Raw genomic sequence first — 22,600 nt, 5'->3', positions numbered from 1 at the left:
GCCCAAAGGCAGATAATACCCCAGAATATTTTATGACTATTTGACCCCCCTCAGGGACACATGGCAATCCAACTAGGATTATTTATTAAAAAATTCCTGCTGTTAACATCATTTGTCTCATACTCAAAATGTTTCACTGCTCCGAATAATAAGAGTAAAGCCCATACAATAATAAGCACGTGTTCCATAAACATATATAAGTATCTCCCTCCTTATAAATCAAGTGAAAAAAATCCCACACTCACGTTGTTATCTTGATAAAATATAGTTTTATTTTCTCATACAAAGTCATAGTATGAATTTTTAGGATGCATTTTTTTTTTTTAAAAAAAAAAACATCTTTCTGGTGTAAAATTAAATCTGCATTGTCCATACCACAAAATACAGGATTTACAATGTACACATTTTTTTCGGCTTCATTTGTGTTCTTATATTTATTTATTTTTTTGTAAATTTTCTTTCATATACATATATATTTAATATATATATATCAATTTGCTATTCTAAGCTATTAGGATACAGAGAGAGAGGAAATAAAATAGATATGGACTTTAATTACCCCGGCTGAATAAAACTCAACCATATCGTCATGTGTGCGAAATCTAAACACAGATCACAAACTCATGGCCGACATGGGCCAATTCAAAGTTAGAAGTGGCCAAGTAGTTAGACAGAGTGGGCCATGGATTTATCAGGCCTGCATCCTCATGGGCCAGAGAAATGTTATAAGACCTGTATCCTAATTACTAATACCAATTTCTGCATAGCCATTTTCTTTTTTAGCAGCAGTAAGACGAGTACTTCCTTAGCCGTTGATTAAGCCACTTATAAGGGTCCATGACAATCCAATAGACTGTACACCCCAGATTTATGAGTCTACATCACTATTCTAAGCCTCACTGGGAAAGTGTGACATTTTGATCTTTCATTTGTACCGTATGGGAAAAACGAGGCACAGTTGCTCGGATGAAGTCAATTCATCATGTTTAAAACCCATCTGTAAGAGCTCATTGCACAGATTTAATTATAGAGTACGGCGATGGGTGCGAAGAGAACAAGGAGTGCTAAACATTACACGTTACATGATGAGGGAATAGGAAAAATGGATTGGCACATTAAGGATAGTTCACTTTATTTTCTGTATTGTTGAGGTACAATTCAATTTGGGTTGTTGTAGGAACCTTACTCTTAGAACCGTTGTTACCAAGTTGGGGTGCTACACACAAAGAAGGGTGCCCTGATCAGTATACCAGGAGTCTTGCTTAACCATAATGATTCCATAGTAAAATCACACCAAATAAACATAGCTCCATGTGTTGTCTACCTGTGCCTCCAAAATCAAGTGCAGTTTTATGTTTTGTTGACATGCAACCATAAGTCACTTTGTTCCCATGAATATCAGCAGATGTACACAGGAGATCCACTTGGGGCTGGATATATGGCTTAAGGGAGCATTTAATTAAAGTCCCTGGGATTTGGATCGGTTTGCTGTGTAAATAATATGTGTATGAATCTGTAGAACAAAAATATCGTCAAGATTTTGGAATGGAGCAATCACATCATCAGTATACAGTTTCTAATCCAGTGACCTACTATGACTTATTATCCTGTGCTAACAGCAATTTGCACATGGGCCATGCTAAATATTATGTGATTTATAAGAAGGAAAATAATCCAGGCTAAGTTTTTGATTTAAAAATACTAATAATTTTCTTATAAAACGTAATCTTTTCCAGGCGATTTTCAATTTTAAAAAAAATAAGATTTTATTTTCTAGGCCATTTTTAATTTTAAGAAATGTATTTTGTGGTTTTTTTTTGTTTTTTTTAATTCCAGGCCATTTTCATTGAAAAAAAAAAATAGTTTCTAGGCGATCTTTAATTAAAAAAAATACTTCCTGGGATGTCTTTAATAATAAATATATATTTTTATTACAATGTTTATCATTTGAATATTCAGCTAGGGGATAAAAACAGAGTCAACCCATAGAATCAGAGCAATTTAAAAATCAGGATGGCTCTTGTACTTCCAGAAGGTCAAACAATAATCAAGCAAATTACAAATATTACTCTTCAGCCAGTCAGATGAAAGATTATGCATCATTTAAAATTGGTTAACTGCAAGATCTAGGCTGGGGGATATTTTTCCTTCGATAATAAAAATGATGTTGTATCAATGAATTAATATTGTAAGTGTGTGGCTGCCCTGAAGCTTTGCTGAGCATCCTCGGATCTACAGCGCGGTGACAATTTATTGGGCCGCTGTGTAATTGAATGAACATCTGTGACATGGAATAAATTAGGCTTTGTCGTAATGAAGTATGGATTGATATGACATTTACTGTAAGAAGGAAAGCATTTTGAAATAGAAAATGGTTCTTGACAAAAAATAAAGGCTTGGGAGCCAAAATGTGTTTTTTCTATATAAAGCTAGGACTCGGCCATTGACATGTTTTTCAGGGATTTTTTGGTGGACATATTTCTCAAAATTCTGCAGTTTTGGGAACCTATCAAATCATGACCTGTAAAGGGCCAGTTCTTTAACATTAATGGGAAGTGACTTGTGTTGAACCCCAGTTTTTAATAACCTCAACCCAACAACTGCAATACATGTGCCATGTACGTTATATAAAACAATTATACTGTATATTCAAGATGTGCCGAATCGCTGGCAAATATATAAGGCTATAGATATTACAACAGATATTTTCCATCCACAAGCAAGTTACATTGTAGGACAAAATCATGGCAACCTTTTACCACTCGTACGAGCAGCTTCTTCAGATGAGAGTGGTGAAAGATTACTCAGCAAGTCCTCCTGCTTTAGAATTCCCACTACTAGATAATGTATATCATGAGCTGGATGAATGAAAAGCATCATCGACAGTGAGCTAGTGTGCGTTGTTCCAATGAATCCACCCTACAGTTATGAAATATGTACCATGAGTCTTGGATGCAGAAGGGGCAGTATTGCTAAACAATGCCCCGGCCAGCATGAGGCTAAGGTAAGTAAAACCCACAATGGATTATCTATGAGGAATAGTTCAGTACCCGTAAACATAAATACCAAAGTAACATTGTGCTTTTCTTCTGTTTCATTTAATGGCTATGACAAGAGCACCATTAGTGAATGCATAAATGGGTCGGGGGCACTAGCGGCAGATACCCCTGACTCCACAAAGAACTAAAGGGTTGAAGAGGAAGGAATGTCAGGACATTATAAGCAAACAAACGACCACATGGTTAGGCAGCTTAGTGAATTAATTGCTTAAGAATTAAAAATAAATTATAATAAAATAGATTTCTGTACATTTTTACAGGGACACACGTCAATGCGCATGTTTACTTCAGATAACACTATGACTCCTAGTCCCAACCAAAATCATGCCCGGTCATTTGATAGAACTTCATGTTAAAAGGCCGGTAGAATTCCCGCAGTCTTTGCACCACTTTAGGGTCTATGTTGGGGTGAGTTCTACCCTTAGTTTTCCCTAGACAATGCGGCTTGCTGCTCCCCTCTGCCTTTTTCAGACACGGAAAGCCTTTCGTCTTGTTGAAGTAAAAGTGTTTGTCGGTGATGATCCTCTTTAGCCCCAGGAAATCCTGTACCCGCCCCAACTCTCCGGCAGGATCGGTAATGAGCCTTTCTCCGCTCACAAAGAGGATCTGGCTCATTGGAAAATACTGTAGCCAGTTCTCCAAGTGCTTGGCATAGATGCCGATCTGTATGGCGCTCCATGATATGTCTATGAGACCTGTAGTCCTGTTTTTGAAAGTCAGACTCTCAAAAGTAGGGATGTCGGGCCGTTTGGACAGCGTTTGTGTGTAGTCGGATATGACTCTAGTTACAGGGTCCCTCACCACCACTATCAACTTGGCATCTTTAGACATGGCAGAGAGCCGAGCCGGAGCCTCCTTGGTTACAAAGTAGCTGGGAGTCTTCTCCATTGTGATCTGACCATCCAGTGTCCTGGGCATGAGATCTCTGTAAAGAAGAATGGGTAAAACGTCATGCTACAGAAAAACCAAGTTGTGATTGTATACATTACTTAAGTTTATTTGCTATACAAATATGGCCGTGACCAGGAAGCTGTTAACTGTGAGCCCCAAAATATATTACTTTATGATACAAATAATAGCTACTAAGTACTCTGTACCTTAATGCCTCTGAGGTTTTCCATACAGGCTCATGGGCTTATGGCTATGGAAAGGATAATGCACGCAGCAATCTTTTGCTGCTCCATATTGCGCCCCTGATGTGTCTGACAGAAAGCCGGCAACTAATCCCTTGCAGAAAGCTCTGCTGTACACATTTGTGCAAAATAAACCCAGCTTAGAAACATCTGAAGTGTCAGCAGCTCCAGGGTAGTTCATTGCTTTGGCTGGCTGGAGTAAGAGTAGGAAGGGGTGTTTGGATAGAATGCTCATTTGCCCTCATAGATACTACTGGAATCCCATCTTGGAGGTCAAATAGAGGGAGAATTGGGGTGAACAATTCTTTCATGTTGCAGATATTCTAGAAACTATAACTGAATGTTCTCATATGTTTGTAACGCTGTTATCAGCTAGGTGGGACCATGGCTAAATGTTGGGCCTCAAAGTTGCGGGCCTAAACCAAATAAGTCCAAAACCCACTGCTTTAAGCCTTTATATAATCCCTTCACTACAGAACCTAGTTATTTTACTCATTTGAATTGAAAAAATGAATGTTTGATTTCGAACTGGTTTCTAAGCTTCAGAGATAAAAAAGCTTTGTAATATTTGAAGTCAGCTGAATTGCAGGTGTTACAGCAAATAGAAAAAAAAATGTCTCACCCGAGAGCAACCAGCCCAGACTAGACAGAGAATGCAACTGCTTTCAAAGGGAGAGAGGGAGGCTTTGTACTGAGTGTGGTCCCTGGCCGCTCCTCATAAACAGGCAAATAAAATCCCAAGCTCATTGTATCTTAGAACCCCTGTTATCTTATTATATCTATATAATAAGATAAAGTCTGCATTCGACTACAGACAGAACAAGTATGGATGGGAGAAGTCATGCTTATCTGCAGTGAGTCTAGCCTTTACGCCTTTCATCCTAATGTCCAGACAATATAACTCTATGGACACAACTGGAATCTACAGTTTTATTCAGCTTTATACGCTATTATCCTCCATTAACATAGCAATTAAAGGGCTTCACATCCTTTATGGCTGCCATAAAACAGATAAAGATGACAGATCCAGCAGACTAAACGGAGTTGTGTTTCCTTGTACGGCTACAAATGAAGCCATTTCTGGGGCCAATTACATTCTCTTTACTCATCCTCCCTCGGATAATAGTGGTGATTGCTGGAGAGAGAAGATTGCTAAATTGCCTTAAATTGCTGCAAATTCTCCTTGGATTGAAGGGGCTTCTAATTTGTTAGCAAACACACGCAGAGTGCCACGACTCACCTGCGCTTATGGTGCCCTGCTGGGCCCGTGTTTAATCAGAGAATGGAATCATCGACTCTAATGTTAATGATTCTAGGCTGAATGGGCTGGTCCATGGCATGCTGGGAAGCAACATCTATTTGCAAACCTTGTGTCCAGATTATGTAAAAGCTAAGTAAGCTCCAGTTGGAAGGAGAGGTTGGGAAGGAATATCATTTTGATGTTGCAAAATTTACATCTGGGTGATGATGGGAGTCAAACAGGCATATTCCTTTACACACCCTCCAAACAACAGAACAGGGACACAGTATACTGGACTTTAGGCCGGCACAATGGCATGAAACCAGCCAAACAGGGTGTGATACACCTGAACAATGGGTCAGTGGCAACTTTTAAAAGGACTACACAATGTTAAATAAAGTTCACTCAATACAAAGAGAGGTGGCCGTGGTTTGACATATTTTGCTGAGCTTGCTGTCCGAACCCATGCAGCGCCTGCGCATCACATGACTCCCATTAGCAAAACCCGCAGGTCAGAGTCATTTGCTGCTCCACAAACCTTCCAAGTTTTTTCTTTTCTTTTTAAAGAGCAGCGTGAGTGGCTTGGAACAATACAGGATGGCTGCCCGTGTGTAGAGAAGGTTCTGGGAGGCATAAAACCTGGCATGTTAGATCCTGCGGGGACGAACGATGTTTTGTTCTAAGATGCAGCAGGAGATTCCTGTACCCCGCAGGTTTGTTTTCTCAACTGTTGCAATCTGTATTCAGTCCCACTAAATACCTGCCCCCTCCTCCCTCACCCCAGCTTCTCATCCACACTGTCAGGCTCCCCTTTCTTTTTTCCGTCTGTGTCTCTGTCTGCTCTGCATGGTCCCCCACACAATTAGCCTCTGCTGTTCCCATTCAAAGACGCCCTCCCTTCCCCTCCCATTCTGGCCTCTATAAAAAGTCTTCTTCCACCCCCCCAACCACTTGAGCCATTGTGTTCACTTAAGAAGCTGGAACTGGATTGGTCAGAGCTGGATGAACCATGTGAGGACTCCCCACTATTCAATTTTTAACAGCTTAGCTCTGGGCAGACACTAAATGCTGAGTGAGCAGTGGGAAAAACTCATCTTTTAATTTATAGAAAAGACTTTTCTCTTCGTTTTCTCACCCGCAGCTTAACTGTTCAACGGGCATTACACTAAATGTTCATTGACCATTTCTCCGAAACTGGCTTTGTGTAGTTACCTTGACTCTGCCCCTTGCGGCTCCACAGTGCTTGTTGCTAAACACAATAGATGGATATTGTGTACTGACTTGGACATTGGTTAGGGCTAGGGCTGATGGTGCTTTAACGCCTCTAGGCCTTTGTTTATTAACTAGAATCTTCCTCTGGGTTTGAGACCCCCTTTGTGGCCAACATCTGGTCAAAGCCTCCTTAACAGACATTAGAGATATATAAAAACTTTTTCATGTCATGATACTAGCGGGCAAATTCACTAAGTGGCAAAAATGCACCATCGACGCCTTCACAGCACTTCGCTAGGCGTCGCTAATTCACTATAATCCAAAATTGCGCTCTGGGAGGCACAATGTAGTGAAGTTGCACTAGAGTTAATTCGTCATGCAAAGCGAGGTTACGCTAGCGATGCCTAATTTGCATACGGCGCCAAGTTAAAGTACAATGGACGTATATGTAGCAAAAACATACATTACACTACACAAGCCTGGGAAAGCTTCATAAAATAGAGTTGTTATTTTGCCCTATACATGTGCCCACTGTATAGTATAGTTTAAGATATGAAGGGGGGAAGGAGGGTTCCCCCAAAAAAATTTACAATCTTTTTCAGCCTATCACCCTTTAAAAAGTAAAAGACGCCAGCGTTTTTTGGACTTAGAAAAAATTTCAACTTTTTTTGAAGCGAGCCCTATCTACTCTATTGCACTTCGCCTGGTCTGAGGTGGCGAAGGCAATTTCTGCGCAAGAGGTAAAGTTCAGTAAAATGCGCAAGTTAGTGAATTAGCGTAGTTACGTCCCTTCGCCATAGCGCAACTTCGTCTGGCATAAGGGTGCGAAGTAGAGCTAGAGTAGGTCCACTTCGCTAGCGAATTTACGCCAGCACCCGTTAGTAAATCAGCGAAGTAACAAAATGACGTCACGCTAGTGTTAGCCGCTTTGGGCTTTAGTGAATTTTCCCCTTGGGGAGAAGCTGAATGCTAGGAAATGCCAGAGCTGTTTTACTAACAGAGGACAAGAAACAAAAATAGTGCATATTTTCCAAGTGCCTGGGGGCTGTTTGCTTGTCTCAGCAAAATGACCCCCTTTTCATTAGGATCATGTCACATCCCACCTGTAGGATAATCCTTCAAAGCCCCACTAATTGTGAATACTGCTCTACCTCCTGCCCTGTAATAAACTACAGATGACTATACACTTAAGCAACAGAGCCAAGATGGGCCTCTAATTATCAGGATCGGAAATAATGGAACCTGCAGTTAGTTTAGGGTTTCTTAAGCTTTTGCTGGTTATTACACTGAGCCTGTTGCCACACTATTTCCCACTTAAACATGGGTCCTTAGATTTTGTATTAATTCCATAGCTACTCAATATGCTGTCTGTATCACTTGCATGTAGGGGAGCATACAGGTGATAAAAAAGAGGGAAGTGCTATGTAAACAGTTGCTGCTCTCCTAAAGAAACCTTGTAGGGTGTCTGTAAAAATGGACAACATTTCAAGCAAATTTCTTCCAGGAATATTGAAAAAGATGTGTGATGTGTGCAGTCAGTGTCGGACTGGCCCAAATGGATACCAGGAAAACTCCCGGTGGGCCCAGGTGTCAGTGGGCCTCTTGCTTCTAACCCTTTAGCCTATTTCATGGTCATTCCCCATTTTTTTATGGGAACAAAGAGATTTAATAATGGAAGTATAGAGTATAGTATTTAGAGAAAAAAGGACTAGAAGAATAAAGAGGTTGAGTGAGAAGTATAATACAGTAGTTTCGAAAATGGGCCCTCAGCCTAAGGTTTTCTGGTTGGCCCCTGTATCCCAGTCCGACACTGTGTGCAATTAGGATGTATGCAATCTAAATTCTCCGTTGTGTAGAGCACCTATCAATAACATGACTACACCCAATGAAGAGGCAACATTATTGTACCACTAACTCTACTAAATACTCGTAGAGTAGTACTAGAGTATTACTTGTAGTACTAGAAGTACGAATAGGCCCACATTTTCTTCATTTTGGTTATCATCATTAATGAAGTCTCAGCAAAATTTGAGTTGGGGATAAAAAGAATGCCATAAGCCAACACATGCACACCACAAGCACTCCCAGTAATGATTTACTCTATAAATGTCCCATTTGTTGGATAACCCTGCAAACAAAGCTTTTTCATGATGGAATAAATAGTATTCTCTCTGATCCCAAAGCGGGAGGCCCAATCACGCTCATCGGTATTATCAAAGCCAGCTGAGTCGGGCCAACTCCAAAAAGTCAGCAGCAAACATGCCAACGTTTCTGGACAGTTCAACGGCACAACAGGTGAAGGAGACTGAGAAACTCGACCCAGAGCACATTTATATCTCTACCCGCACAGTACTTGGAGACCAGAGACAGTGTGCTGGGGCAACAGCCCCCCCCCATGACCTGGATTATCCCTGCCATCTGTGCTGATATCTCACAACGTTCTAGGGGCAAATCACCCAGGCCTCACAAAACATAAGAACTGTGCTGACAAGTTATCCAAGATCCTTCATCAACTCCAATAACATGGTCAAGTAAACCAGGTTGACGTCTGAATTATAAACCAATCACTGATCATAACTGAAGTGAAAGAACAACTTGAATAAATGTTGAACTTTCCCTTGCAACTTACATTTCGTTTAGGGAAAGTTTGCGGAGTGTTGCACAGAGTTTTTTTGTTGGTGATGATTCTCAAGGAAATCTAATTACCCTTAGACAATGACTAACTGTAACTGACAACCCAGCTAGTTTCCATCCCTACGCATGTAAAATATTTCATTCAAAACACAGGTTTCTTCCTTTTTGTTCGTTGTCTCAGCAAAACCTTGGGCTACTGCATTACTAGAGTGAATAAATATCCTCTGCTTGGGCCAGAAAGCCATGAAAAATGAAAAAAAAAAAACATTTTTTTTTAAAACCATTTAGGAACATTATATTTTGAAAAAACGGGATTGCAAGGGAATTTCATAAATAAAACACAGGGCATCATGTTTAATTTCACAGAGGATGCATTGTTTGTGCTCAGCTTGGCGACACAATGTACAACAACTGCAAAGAAAGTTTGTATTTCTGTTCAACAGCGTTGCCAAGCGTATCTCTGGAGGAGCATTACCCGGCTCTACCATCTACACATTTATAAATAAAAACCATGCCGTGTCAATTCCAGCTTTCAGAAGGGCTATGGCTGTATTTTACATATCTGCTTTCTCTCCGTCACGGTAAATATATATTTCAAGTGGGGAGGTTGGATTTGTTAAGTGTGAGAATTGCCTACTCTTGGGGCAAACACTGTGAGCCATGTGCGTCTATAAGTCTTCGGAAACGTCCCAGAAGCACGTCCAATGTGCAGAGCCGACAGTATGGGGGGGAATGAAAAATATTTATCAGGCGAAAAAGAATCTGATTAATTTAATGCTGCAACAGGAGCCTCTATGGGTTTCAGTAACAGCACAGGGTTCATTTTCCATATCTTTGCCAATCTTAAACCCTGAAACACTTTGTATTAAACATTTACTTTGGAGTTAAAAAGTTCTGTACAGGTATGGGACCTGTTATCCAGAATGCTTGGGACCTGGGGCTTTCCGGATAACAGATCTTTCCGTAATTTGGATCCCCATACCTTACATCTACTAGAAAACCAAGTAAACATTGAATTAACTCAATAGGATGGTTTTGCTTCCCATAAGGATTATTTATATCATAGTTTGGAACAAGTACAAGGTTCTGTTTTATTTTTACAGAGAAAAAGGAAATCATTTTTAAGAATTTGGATTATTTGAATAAAATTCGGAGAATAACGGGTTTCCGGATAACGGATTCCATACCTGTACTTATATCTATGTTGTGACACATATATCTACGTTGTGACATATATATATATATATATATATATATATATATACTGTATATACTGTATATATATATGTGCCCTGCACAAATCTCTATTCAGCTGCATTGAAAACTTTGGTTAGGAAAGAATTGGCATGGGCTGTATTAATGCAACTTTGTAAACAGAGAATAAAGAAATGATTATATTCTTACGGCAGAAAAATAGGAGAGAAAAGTTAAAAAATTGTCCAATTAACAGCTTAATTGTATTTATTTTTTTAGAATTAAGTTTTTTCTCAATTTTATTTGATATTTTAGATGGAGGGAAAAAATAATAATGATATGTTCTTTCTTGCATGTATATAAATATAATTACACTCAAGAAACTTATTGGTGAACATATCATATTAAACAGAAAAAAACTATTTAAAGTTTAAATGAAACCGTGTGCACACATTTAGCGCTACAGGGGGATTCGATATCAGTGCAGTGAAAGCTTCACCTTTTTGAAATTTCAAATTGGGAAACTTTCTTTCCCTCTTAGAAAAACAAATTCAAATTAAAAAACAGAATTTGACACACAAGCTCTTCCTAAACTTGAGTTTTTTTTTAAAATGAGTAACGAGGAGACGGGAAGATAATTGTTTTCTGAATATTGCTTTTGATTTATTTCCATTACACGTGAAGGGAATTATTTAAGTAAAATTACAATACAATTTTTTTGAAAATATAATTTTGCTTGTCATCAATACATTTCCCAAATGTTAATCAATCTATATTAAATGTACAGTTTATTATTGCAAACAATTTATACTAACTGTGTGGCATGTTAACAAGTAGAATGGATTTGGCAGGAGAATCACACTTTATTCAGCATCAAAAACATGCTAGAGAAACACAACACAGATTAATTAAACAGTGTAACAGGAGTCGGGTCTCCTCCGGGTATTTTTTTATTTTCAGCTTTAATAATCTGAATTGCAACACTGTTTCAGAAGTCAGAGGTAATAGTTTAAAAAATAAAAAAAGAGACATATATTGCTTGCAAATACATTTTTAAATAAATGTAAAAACATTGAACATTTTTAATACTTTTGCATCATTTTCAAATATAATTAAAGATGATATTCTGATTTTACTATGCAAAAAATTGTGTTTGGGTAGTGGAACCCCTTTAAGGATTGTCTAGCACTTTCTTAAAATCTGTGAAAATGAGGGGCGCTGGTTAATATGGGCACTGGCTCTTGTCAAATACTAGTGGAGTTGCTGCCTATTTTTCTTAAAATTATTTTAGTATCAGGTGTCCCACGTATAAAAGGAACCACAAAACTTTAATTTTTGGTTAGAAATGTAATTTTTTAGTCGTTTGACACAGAAAAAAAAGTGTAACGTTGCAAACTAGAACATACTGCATTCCCCTCCAAATTATTCATATTTTATAACAAATTATGACCAGAAATTTCATGCAGTTTCATCTATTGGCTATCACATCTTTGTGGCCACCGGGCTTGTGACCATCATTCATTCAACTGTTTTCCTGGAACAGAGTTCCATAAAGGTGACAGCATCCTGAATCTTCTAAGGGTATAACCCTGATTCCAGGAAACGACTGGTTCACCAGCTACAGAGAAGGCCTGCAACTAATTTCTCCATCTGACAGATTGGAGTCAGAAACTGCTATTCCCACCATTGGACACACAAAGTTATCAGATCTGGCCGTCCCGCTACTCAATAAATGTAGTGGTGCTGCCTGGGTTCACTTCCAGCTATGAGCGTAGGTGGTATTAATTTGTAAAGGAAGAGCTTTCCCAAATGCCATGGCCTGTCAAATGTTCAGATCATCAAGCCCCCATACAGGGAGCGACTTTAAGTTATTTTGGTTTCAACTACCCGAAGTACCCTAACAGCATAAAAAGGTGCTGATAGAGAGAAACATGGGTGTCACCAATGTTCTCTCTAATTCTTTCTCGGCTATGTGTGCATACAATTTCTTTTGTGCACACATTTTAAACTTGAGTTTGCAGTTTTTAAAATCTGTGTGCTCAGGTCACAATTTATACGAAATGTTATGTTTTTACAAAAAATTCTTTGTGCACCAGAATTTGTGGGTGCTGCCCTCGTGCGTGCACCTTAGAGGGAACATTGGGTGTCACCCTAGCTGCCTTTAAGGATGAGCACCAGGATGCAAATATTTAGAAACATAGGGGTAACAGTCACCCTGCTATAGTTCCAGGGGTTCCCAGGGCACAAATAAGCACTCACCCCAAATCTCACCCTAACTGGCCTTCAGGCTGGGTCCCTTAGCTCATAACAAGGTTACAGATATATAGAAACATTGGGGTAACAGTCACCCTGCTTTAGTTCCAGGGGTACCCAGGACAAAAATAAACACTCACCCCAAATCTCCCTCTAACTGGCCTTTAGCCTTAAACCAATTATGGCAGCTCACACAATTATGGTAGATTAGCCCTATTTGTGATTCAGAGATAGTTTTCTGCAAAGCACTGAAAGCATGAAATCATTACCTGCCATAGTACTGCTGTACAGCTTGTGTTTTAGAATCACTATCCTATTAAAGGAAAGTTATTATTCATGGGTCTGGGCAAAAGCTGTTTATCTTGCTTAAAACTAGTCCTACGGCTGGCTCCATCGCAAAATAACTCATTGATTACAACTTGCTTGCAGAGCTGAATTTAGCAACAGCAAAAAATGTGGATAGTTAAACTGTACCCCACCCCACACACACAGGGCATTTGTTAAGTGTTTTGGTACTTAAAATGTTTATAAACGTAAATTAGATTTGTAATAATATAGTGGGGATTATTTAGCGTGAGCTCTATATAATGGGCCACAAAATAGTCTCTTCCCTCAATACCCAGCAGCTGTCAATGTTGAGAGTTGTACTTCAACAACAACTCAAAGGCTGCAAGTTGAGATACTCATAAAACCTGTACCCTGCTATGCTACAGCCACAGTCCTTCCCAGAGACTAATTTCCCCACTGTTACTATAGGCACCATCTCTCCCTACTATACCTGCTATCCCACAGCCACAGTCCCTTCCCAGAGACTATTATCCCCACTGTTACTATAGACACCATCTCTCCCTACTATACCTGCTATCCCACAGTCACAGTCCCTTCCCAGAGACTATTATCCCACTGTTACTCTAGGCACCATCTCTCCCTACTATACCTGCTATCCCACAGTCACAGTCCCTTCCCAGAGACTATTATCCCCTCTGTTACTATCGGCATCATCTCTCCCTACTATAACTGTTATCCCACAGCCACAATCCCTTCTCAGAGACTATTACTGCTACTATAGACATCATATCTCTCTACTATACCTGCTATCCTACAGTCACAGTCCCTTCCCAGAGACTATTATCCCCACTGTTACAATAGACATCATCTCTCCCTACTATACCTGCTATCCCATAGCCACAGACCTTCCCCACTGCTAATTACTTACTATTCAATACATATTGTCCCCTACAACACACTTTAGAGACTAATTTTTAACCATATACACAAGTTCTTGACATTTCAACGCCATCCATTCCAACAAGACAAAAAACAATGTATTTAATAATTCCTTATCCAGGCTGCACTGCTATTAATAACTCACTCTGCAGGGGGAAGCAGAAGGCTCTAGGGCCAAGTCAAACTACGTTATCACGTGTAAGCAATTGTCTTGCCTGAATGCAGCGTCACTCCTTCCCACAGTGATGGATGTAACAGGTCTGGTGTCTGTGGGCCCCCAAACATCACCATTTAGTAATTCTTGATACTGGAAGTTGGGAAGGTTGAGCAATACTGAACCATTCACCTGCACCACATTCCTCACTCTCAGCCAACCTGACAGTCTGTTCTACTATACTCAGCAATACATTAATTAGAAGTAGCCACTGGGGGTAATGAGGGGCTGACACACTGGTAACAAAGGTCACCGCTGACTTGTTAAACTTCATTTACACTGAGAGCCAGCTAAAATTCACTAATAACCAAACAGAACCCTAGAAAGGTACTCTACGAGCCACATGAGTGATTTGTCGCTGCAATAGACAGTCATCCCCCACCTTTAATGATCCACAAAACTAAGCTGCCCCCGAGCTGCATGGTTTCTTCCTTGTATTAAAGTATTTACACACAAACATCAGAAATGGCTAATTGAGATCCCTGTAAGTTGCACTTCTGGCTTATGTGAATTATTGATCATTTTCTCCAGCAAATTCTGCCCTGGATGGACTTAATTATTCCATTCAACATTCCAGTCTTTCCCTTTTCTTCTGCATCGTCTTCCTTCATGTCCACTTTCCCTTTCCATTAAGGCTGCTCCATTACCAAGGCTACTAGAATTCAAAAGGATTAACCTTTTCCCAGCCAGAGATAATCTGCCAGACTTTCAACCCAAATTTAACGTTTTTTTTGGTTTAATGTTTTAAAAGCCTCCTAAAAGTGCAAGTGAGTCAAACACTAGTCTCTTTATCTCTGCCGACACTATTTATTTTCATCCATGTCACATTCTCCTTCAAGAACGCCACCGTTCCCACAACCAGCAGCCGCTAAAAGCCCCCCATTCCCAAATGCACATCAAAGTCGACACTTTACATTCATTGTGAATATTTTTTTTAAAGTTTAGAATTCTTTTAAAAAAAAAAATACAATTGTGACAATTTATGTCTCACTTCAAAGGGATTTTGTTTTTACCTTTATAAAATAATTTCATAATCTCTAAAAAAAAAAATCAGGCGGATTTTCTGTAATCAGTCAGATCTGAGCGCCATGTAGCAGTTCAAAGACGATAGGAGTATAGGAGTATATGAAAAGCTGCCTGTACAATGCGTGAAGCTCATTAAAGGGACAAAAATGACATTTTTGAAAACAAGCAACAAAAACATCAAAGTCCTCGCCAACAAAAAAAAAAAATCAAAGGGAACTGGCAACTAAAAAACAATAAATCAACATCAACAAGTTACTGTAAATCTAAAATGAAATTGATTTTATCATAAGAAGATTACGTTTTACTACTTTACAGCTTTGTGAGTTGTAAAACTTTATTTTTTATCAACTGCCAAATGCAAAATATTCTAATCATTTTTCCTCTTTTCTTATTTCGTGTTTTTTAATTCTTTCTTTTCCTTTACCTCTTTTTTTTTACTCCTTACAAATTTTTCACTCTGCCAAGTGGTTGAATTTATTTCAAGTTGCCCATAAATCAATTTTTACACCTTAACCTCTTGAAAATAAACCGCATGAAATTCCTGAAATTTTTAGAGACGTATTCTAAATTTTAAAAAAGTTACAACTGATGGAGGGTTTAAATAGAGAAGTGTAGATGTTATAGAAAGTGAAGTTCCTGGTTCTTCCATTACTGCAATGATCGTATTGACCCAACCGGAATTTTTTTGTCTGAAAATGTATAATCGAAATCCCATTTCTAGATTAATTTTACTTTCGTACACAGACAATTTTTTGATGCCAATTGCAGCATTTACTACTCAAACTTCCCAACAGAGGTCACTGCAGCCCTATTTTCTCACAGTCTATCAGCAAGTTCTTAGGGCTCCACACAAAGATTATTATTATTATTTCATCGTTTATTTGCCCCATGTCCCAATATAAAACCAACTTTTACAAATAATGGCAGTGTTCTGCTTGCAATAAAAATTCATTCAAATTTTTAAAAATTCTATTTTTTTAAAAAATACAAATTCCAATCCCAGCCTTTAGCCAGTATTAAAATGATCCTACAGCTCAATTCGTGCAAATCTGATGCTCGGTGCTTATAATGCACAAATGTTATTACCCTGCAGCTCAGATATTCCGTTAGAAGGGTGAAATTGTAAGATTGCAGTGAGATTGCTAACGCTGCTTGAGATTTCATGGTGATGCTGTTAGGATGGGAGTGCACTTAGCAAAATCAATAGTTTGTTGCTTAATTTGGGGAGGCTACAGGATTCTGCTTTCCAATAAAGTAGGCAGATCTCCCCTTTAAACGATGGAGCATTTCTAAAAAATATCAATATTTTAACATTTAAATTTTACCGCTTCTTTGACGGTTTATTGTACTTTGCGGGTTCCTTCGCCCCTCTGGAACTGAGGATAAATTTCAGATAATTCTTACAAAACCTTCCTGGAATAACATGAACACATCCCGCCGAGATCAATGGAAAGTGGGATTTTTGTTGTTGTTGCTGCGAGTAGGTGACCCCCTCAGTGGGTGACAAGAGGCAGCTGCTAAATTATGAATCTGAACAAGGAGAACAGAGGAGAGAGCTGACCCCCCGCCTGCACCCTTATTTTTCCAGAGCGAGCTTTTGTACGGATGAGCAGATTATTAGTCAAAAGGGTCTCTCTAACGCACAACAGAGTGGGCCGAGAATCCCAGTTCCTTTCTACGACCCTTTACTAAAACCCTTTGTAAACAAAACACTAGACGGTGGGTAGTCACAGCAGGTGAGTGGAAGCCCAGCCGAGGTGGCCAGATAGTAGAAAGCTCTGTCATTTAATGATCTACAGAAGTTCTGAGCAGGTACAAAATGAATGTCATTTAGGGTCGGGGCAGACGAGCACTCGCGGTGCTTCGATTTCCGATGACGCCTGAAGTTTCCTCATTAGGCAACTTCGGAAATTGAATCGCCACGAGTGCATTAGCGCAGGCGATTCTTCATTCAAGCATACGGAAGACAGTTTGGGGAGATTGTCGCCACGCAGAAGAGCCGATTAAGTCGCCAGGTGACTAAATCTCCCCGAATCTGCTCGTCTGCCCCAACCCGTAACAGCATTAGAATTAGCTCTCCCTGACTTCTAACTGACTCCCTATTCTCTTTTATGGTTGTGTTGTGCATAATAATCCATTTATAGTGTATTATCAGCATAACTACCATAGTAGCCAGGGAAAGATCCTGGGACTGCAAGGATAAATTTTGAATATATTGGGGGGGGGGGCCTAAAAATGAACTGTGGGCCCCCTTTAACATGTAATTACGCTATGGATACTAACAGCCCATAGGTACCCAAAATACTGTGAGGGCTGCAAAATAAAAATGACAATTCTCTCCTCTCCACAAACTGCTCAGAGTCCTGACTGAGGATGAGGAAGGGGCAGGGGGTGAGTTCAGTTTGACAGGCAGTGGTGGGGTGGAATTTGGCAGGAAAATAGAAGGCTATGAGTAAGTGGCCACTACAGGCACGAAACGCGTTAGGCCAATACATGTCCTAATAAAGATTTTTTTGGCTACTGCTTCATTAGTGGATGGTCTCTTCCTACACAAGAATTTTAGGAAATACAAGGGGTAGTTAACATTTGACATTAGGGTTATGTGGCAGAAGAATGAGATGTGAGGGGCAAGTGATGAGGATAAATGGGGGTGAATAAGGATCTTTTGTGCGGTACAGTTGTAAGAAGTTGGGGGGACTCACCTGTACCAGTCCAGTCCCTTGTCATAATTCCGATCGAAGAAGTGGGGTTCAGCCCCCACAGCCCTGATGTCTGGGTGGACCCTGAGAAACTCCAGCAGAGCTCGGGTGCCCCCTTTCTTCACCCCAATGATAATGGCTTGGGGCAGTTTCTTGGACCCGGAGCCGCTGTAGAAGCTGGAGATGGACGTGTCCTCCCCGGACGGACGGGGCTCAGCGCGGAGCAGCAGTTGGGAGAGGAGCCCGGGTTGTTGGGAGAGGAGCCCGGGTTGTTGGGAGAGGAGCCCGGGTTGTTGGGAGGGCGCGGAGCCCTGGAGGGAAGCGCAGGAGCCGGCGCACGAGTAGAACATGTAGAGGCAGAGGAAGATCATGGTGCACAGGGGGAGCACGATCCTTCTTCTCAATGGGGACACGGGGCTGACATCCATAGGGGCATCATTCAGCAGCGGCAGCAGAACCCCCACACTGGGACCTACTCCTTCCGCAGCTCTATCCAAATCCGGGCGGAGCAGCCTATCCGCATCCAGCTGGGCATCCCTGGGCACAGAGCCTGCCCCGGGGGTCTCTCCATAGATCCGGGGACATGGGGAGCCTACTGCCAGCTTCCCGGGGGCATCAGCACCCTAATAGCACGTCTGATCCTGGGGGAGGGTTAATGCACTCTAATTCCACTTATCCACAGGCACCGCCGCACTGGCGATACGAAGCTACTGTTTGACGCTGACAGAGCGATTTCCCTGCGACTTTCCTGAGCTACTGCTGCGCACAGACTGGCCGCTCCTTCCCTCACTCATCCCTCAGCCCTGGGGAGGGACACACGTCACGGGCATAGCGCCTGGCCAATCACAGGACGCCTCCCTATGCTAATTAGCCATTTGTTGGTAAAGGGCGCCCAATACAGAAGCGGCCCAGGAGTTAACTTGGCACCTGGATTGGCTGCAAATTCTATAAAGAGCCGGGGAGCCGAGCAGTTCTTTTATACAGTGAGGAGACAGAGAGACGCTGGTGTGTCAGTATAATACTCACTTCATGTTCTTTATCTCTATATTGACACAGAAATGATGTAGAATGGAGGTTGTGCTGTATCTTTAACATCTACTGTCTGTCTGTATATCTAGTCTCATAGAGATACAGGTGTATTAGCAATGGGACTGGGCAGGTCAGTGATAAGACTTTATACAACCAGACTTAGGTCCCCACAGACGCAAAGATTTTTCTTTGGTGAACAACCGATTTCAGTGCAATGCGACCAATCCATCAAATTATCGCGAGGTTAGTGGGAATCGAACGATCGCACATCTAACGATTTTTTGCCCGACATCGGTCAGAACATTGATCGGCCAGGTTAAGATGTAAAGGTGGCCATACACGGGCAGATAAAGCTGCTTTGGCGAAGTCGCCAAACGAGCGAATCTTTGAGTCTATGGCCAGTTTAAAAGAACTTTTCATTATCGTGAGACCACGATTATCTCGAAACGATCATTCAAATGTACGATTTGTCCATCGACTAAAAAGACCATTTCAGGCGATATTGCCAGCAAAACTGAAGGGAAGCTGCCTGCTACGATGATGTACGATCTTTGGATTCCCACTAACTTCACGATAATTTGAGGATAATTTGATTTGGATTTCGATAAAAACGGTCGTTCACCAAAGAAAAATCTTTGCGTCTGTGGGGACCTTTAGAAAATGTTCATCGGTCACAGTGAAATCAATCTATTGTCCAATTGTTTGCAGGGCCAAGCAGGCAGCTACCCTCAGTTTCCCTGGCTTCAACTAGACAATATCTCTTGAAATAGTCTTTTTAGTTGATGGACAAATCGTACATTTAAACTATCGTTTCAAGATAATCAAGATAGTCTAACGATAACAGAAAGATATTTTAAAAATCTTTACATCTATGGCCAGCTTACCCCCCATACACAGCCAGAATTAACCCCTAGATATAGTCAGACAGAATTAACACGTCTATATGCAGCTAAAATTAACCCCTATATGTGCATACAGCCAGCATTAACCCTGGCTGTACAGTCCTAATTAACCCCCTGATATACAGCAATAATTAACCATTAGTTACACAGCCAGCGTTAACCCCTCTATATACAGCCAGCCATAGCCCCTGGATATGCAGCCAGAATAAACCCCTCTATATACAGCCAGAATTAAACCCCTCTATATACAGCCAGAATTAAATCCTAGATGTTCAGCCAGAATTAACCCCTTGATATTTAGCCAGAATTAACCCCACCATATACAGCCATACGTAGACCCTAGATATACAGTCAGAATAAACCCCTGAGCATACAGACAGAATTAACCCTGGGATATATAGAAAGAATTAACTCTTCATATACAACCAGACTTAGCCCCTGGATATACAGTCAGAATACTCATTTCTATATACTGCCATAATTAACATTCGGATATACAGCCAAAATTAACCATGATTTAACCAAATCCATTTACAGCCATACTTACAGTATGCCCAATATACAGTATAGAGTCAGAATAAACCCCTCAATACACAGTCATAATTAACTCTGGGATATACTGCCAGAATTAACTTCTTCATATACAGCCAGACTTAACCCCTGGATGTACAGTCAGAACAAACCTCTCTAAATACAGCCGTAATTAACCCCTTGATATATACAGCCAGAATTATCCCCTCTATATACAACCAGACATATCCCCTGAATATGCAATGCATCCAGAACAAACCCCTCAATATACAGCTCAAATTAAACCTTTCATATACAACCAGAATTAACCCCTGGATTTTAAAACAGTATATGTCAAATCCACAATAAATTGGACTAGGCCTAGTACAGAGTTGTCTGCAAAAGAATTAACAGACCTCCTATAAATACATCTCCTATAATACTGTATATATTCACACATACAAAGCAATGCCTGGTTTCAAACACGCTGACCCCCCTCCATGCCACTTTCTCACTCAACCAAAAAATAAGAGTGACCCCAGACCCCCACAGGGCATTGAGTATAAATAACCCCCATTTCCCCGGAGCTCTGTGCTGCACAACATACATTGGCCTGTCAATATTGTACCATTGTCAAAAATGTCATTAATAGGACTTGGGGCTTATAACATGTTCTGTGGGGTAATAATCTCATTGCTTGTTTAACCTACCCTGTCCCTCTAGCCCAGGGGGCGCTCCTTGTGTTTATGTCCTGCAAAAGCCTTTACTTTGTATCAATGCTGATTTCTTGGAAGGAGAATAATAGGGGTGCTATGTCATTGAATCACTGAAATCACTTCTGGGATACGACTTTCCTTCTGGGATATTTATTTGTGTACATAAGAAGTATCTGCACACAGACAAGTCACACATTTAATAATTTACTCCCAGACCTCCTTCCCATTAAGTGAGTTTAGTGCCTTAATCAATACGAGACGGGGGGGGGGGGGCTGTTTCCCTGTTTAAAGGCAGATTTTCCTCCTCTCTTTGTGAAGAGCTTTTAAGCCCAGAGCAGCTGCCCCGTCCCATGATATATGGCTCCACAAATGAACAATTATTTATTTGAAGTGTCTGTCGGGATGTGACAAGTTCAGTTTGGTTTTATCCAGAGCGGTAATAACAGCGACATCCACGATAGATCCACCGACAATTCTGCGCTGAAATGCAGCAAAATTTTGTAAATGAAAAAAAAAAATAAACATTTTAATTATTTATTCTTTTGCTTTAATTAGGCTATATGGCATAATGATAATATTTACATTTTATATAGTTAGGTTTGCAGTGGGCTAAGTCTGAAAACAAGCACGTAATAAAGAAGTGTGGGTGGGCAGCAGTCCTGCCCTGCTTTATGGCTGAGATATTAGCTATCTTTGTAACAGAGCTTTCTGTCACAGTGATCCTGTCTGATACCCATTGTAAGCAGTCCTGCCTTGCTGTATGGCTGAGATTCTAGCTATCTTACTTAAACTAAAATGAAATAATAGATAAAACCAGAAAATTATATTTTCTAGTAAAAAAAAAAAAAAAAAACTGAATTGCAGAAGGTGTTTTCCTAAACTTTTGCTCTGACGGAAAAAAAATTTGAGAAATTGAAAAAGAATCCAGTTGGTCTTCATTTTTCCTTTTGTGTGTGCGTGTGAGTGTTTAAATGTCAGAATGAATAGAAGGATAAGCAATAAACATAATAATAATAACAATAACAGCACTGTAATTCATCCGGTTTCTGGGGTCACTGACTCAGCACAAAAAGTTTATTTAAGGGTAAAACTTTTCCTTTAAATTATATTATAGGAGAAGGAAAGACCTATTTACTTGGGGATGCCAAAAGTTAGGAACCCCCAAGTGATTGTATTTACTTACCTAAAATCCCGGGGAAGGTGCTCCTATCAGCAGAAAACTGCACTGGTCCCAGGGTTTTGTTCCTTCTACTTCTTTCTTCAAATTTCCCAGGGCAGACGCATGCACAGTAGAACGAAAAAGTCAACTTCTTCGTTAAATTTCGGCTTTTTGCTCTAATGAGCATGCCCTTCCGTGTGAAGAAAGAAGAAGCCGATTGCTCTGTGGTTCTCGCTGGAATAACCCCGGACTGATGCAGCTTTCTGCTGATTGGAGCACTGGCCCGGGGTTTCAGGTAAGTAAATACAATGACTTGGGGGTGCCTAACTTTTGGCCTCCTTTTTACACACAAAATTAAGTCTTTATATTTTATAGGGAAAAATATGGTAATAA

The 22,600-nt window shown here is 40.4% G+C and overlaps 1 protein-coding gene and 1 long non-coding RNA gene across 2 annotated transcripts; one reads left to right on the top strand and one right to left on the bottom strand.

Annotated features, from left to right (window-relative positions):
- Nucleotides 1-252: 252 nt before the first annotated feature.
- hs3st3a1.L (heparan sulfate-glucosamine 3-sulfotransferase 3A1 L homeolog) lies at nt 253-18,684 on the bottom strand. The gene is made up of 2 exons (XM_018235462.2): nt 17,895-18,684; nt 253-3,984 (listed from the first exon to the last, which is right to left on the bottom strand). Exons 1-2 carry the CDS (start codon nt 18,317-18,319, stop codon nt 3,366-3,368), a joined length of 1,044 nt encoding a protein of 347 aa, XP_018090951.1. The 5' UTR covers nt 18,320-18,684; the 3' UTR covers nt 253-3,365.
- On the top strand, nt 6,077-9,206 carry LOC121397940. The gene is made up of 3 exons (XR_005964058.1): nt 6,077-6,145; nt 8,375-8,380; nt 8,834-9,206. It is a non-coding gene; the product is annotated as an uncharacterized LOC121397940 (long non-coding RNA).
- Nucleotides 18,685-22,600: the final 3,916 nt, after the last annotated feature.

Source organism: Xenopus laevis, chromosome 9_10L (assembly GCF_017654675.1).
Source record: "Xenopus laevis strain J_2021 chromosome 9_10L, Xenopus_laevis_v10.1, whole genome shotgun sequence".
Lineage (NCBI taxonomy): Eukaryota > Metazoa > Chordata > Amphibia > Anura > Pipidae > Xenopus > Xenopus laevis.
The sequence above is the reverse complement of the archived record's forward strand: the minus strand, read 5'-3'. Positions and strand labels throughout refer to the sequence as shown.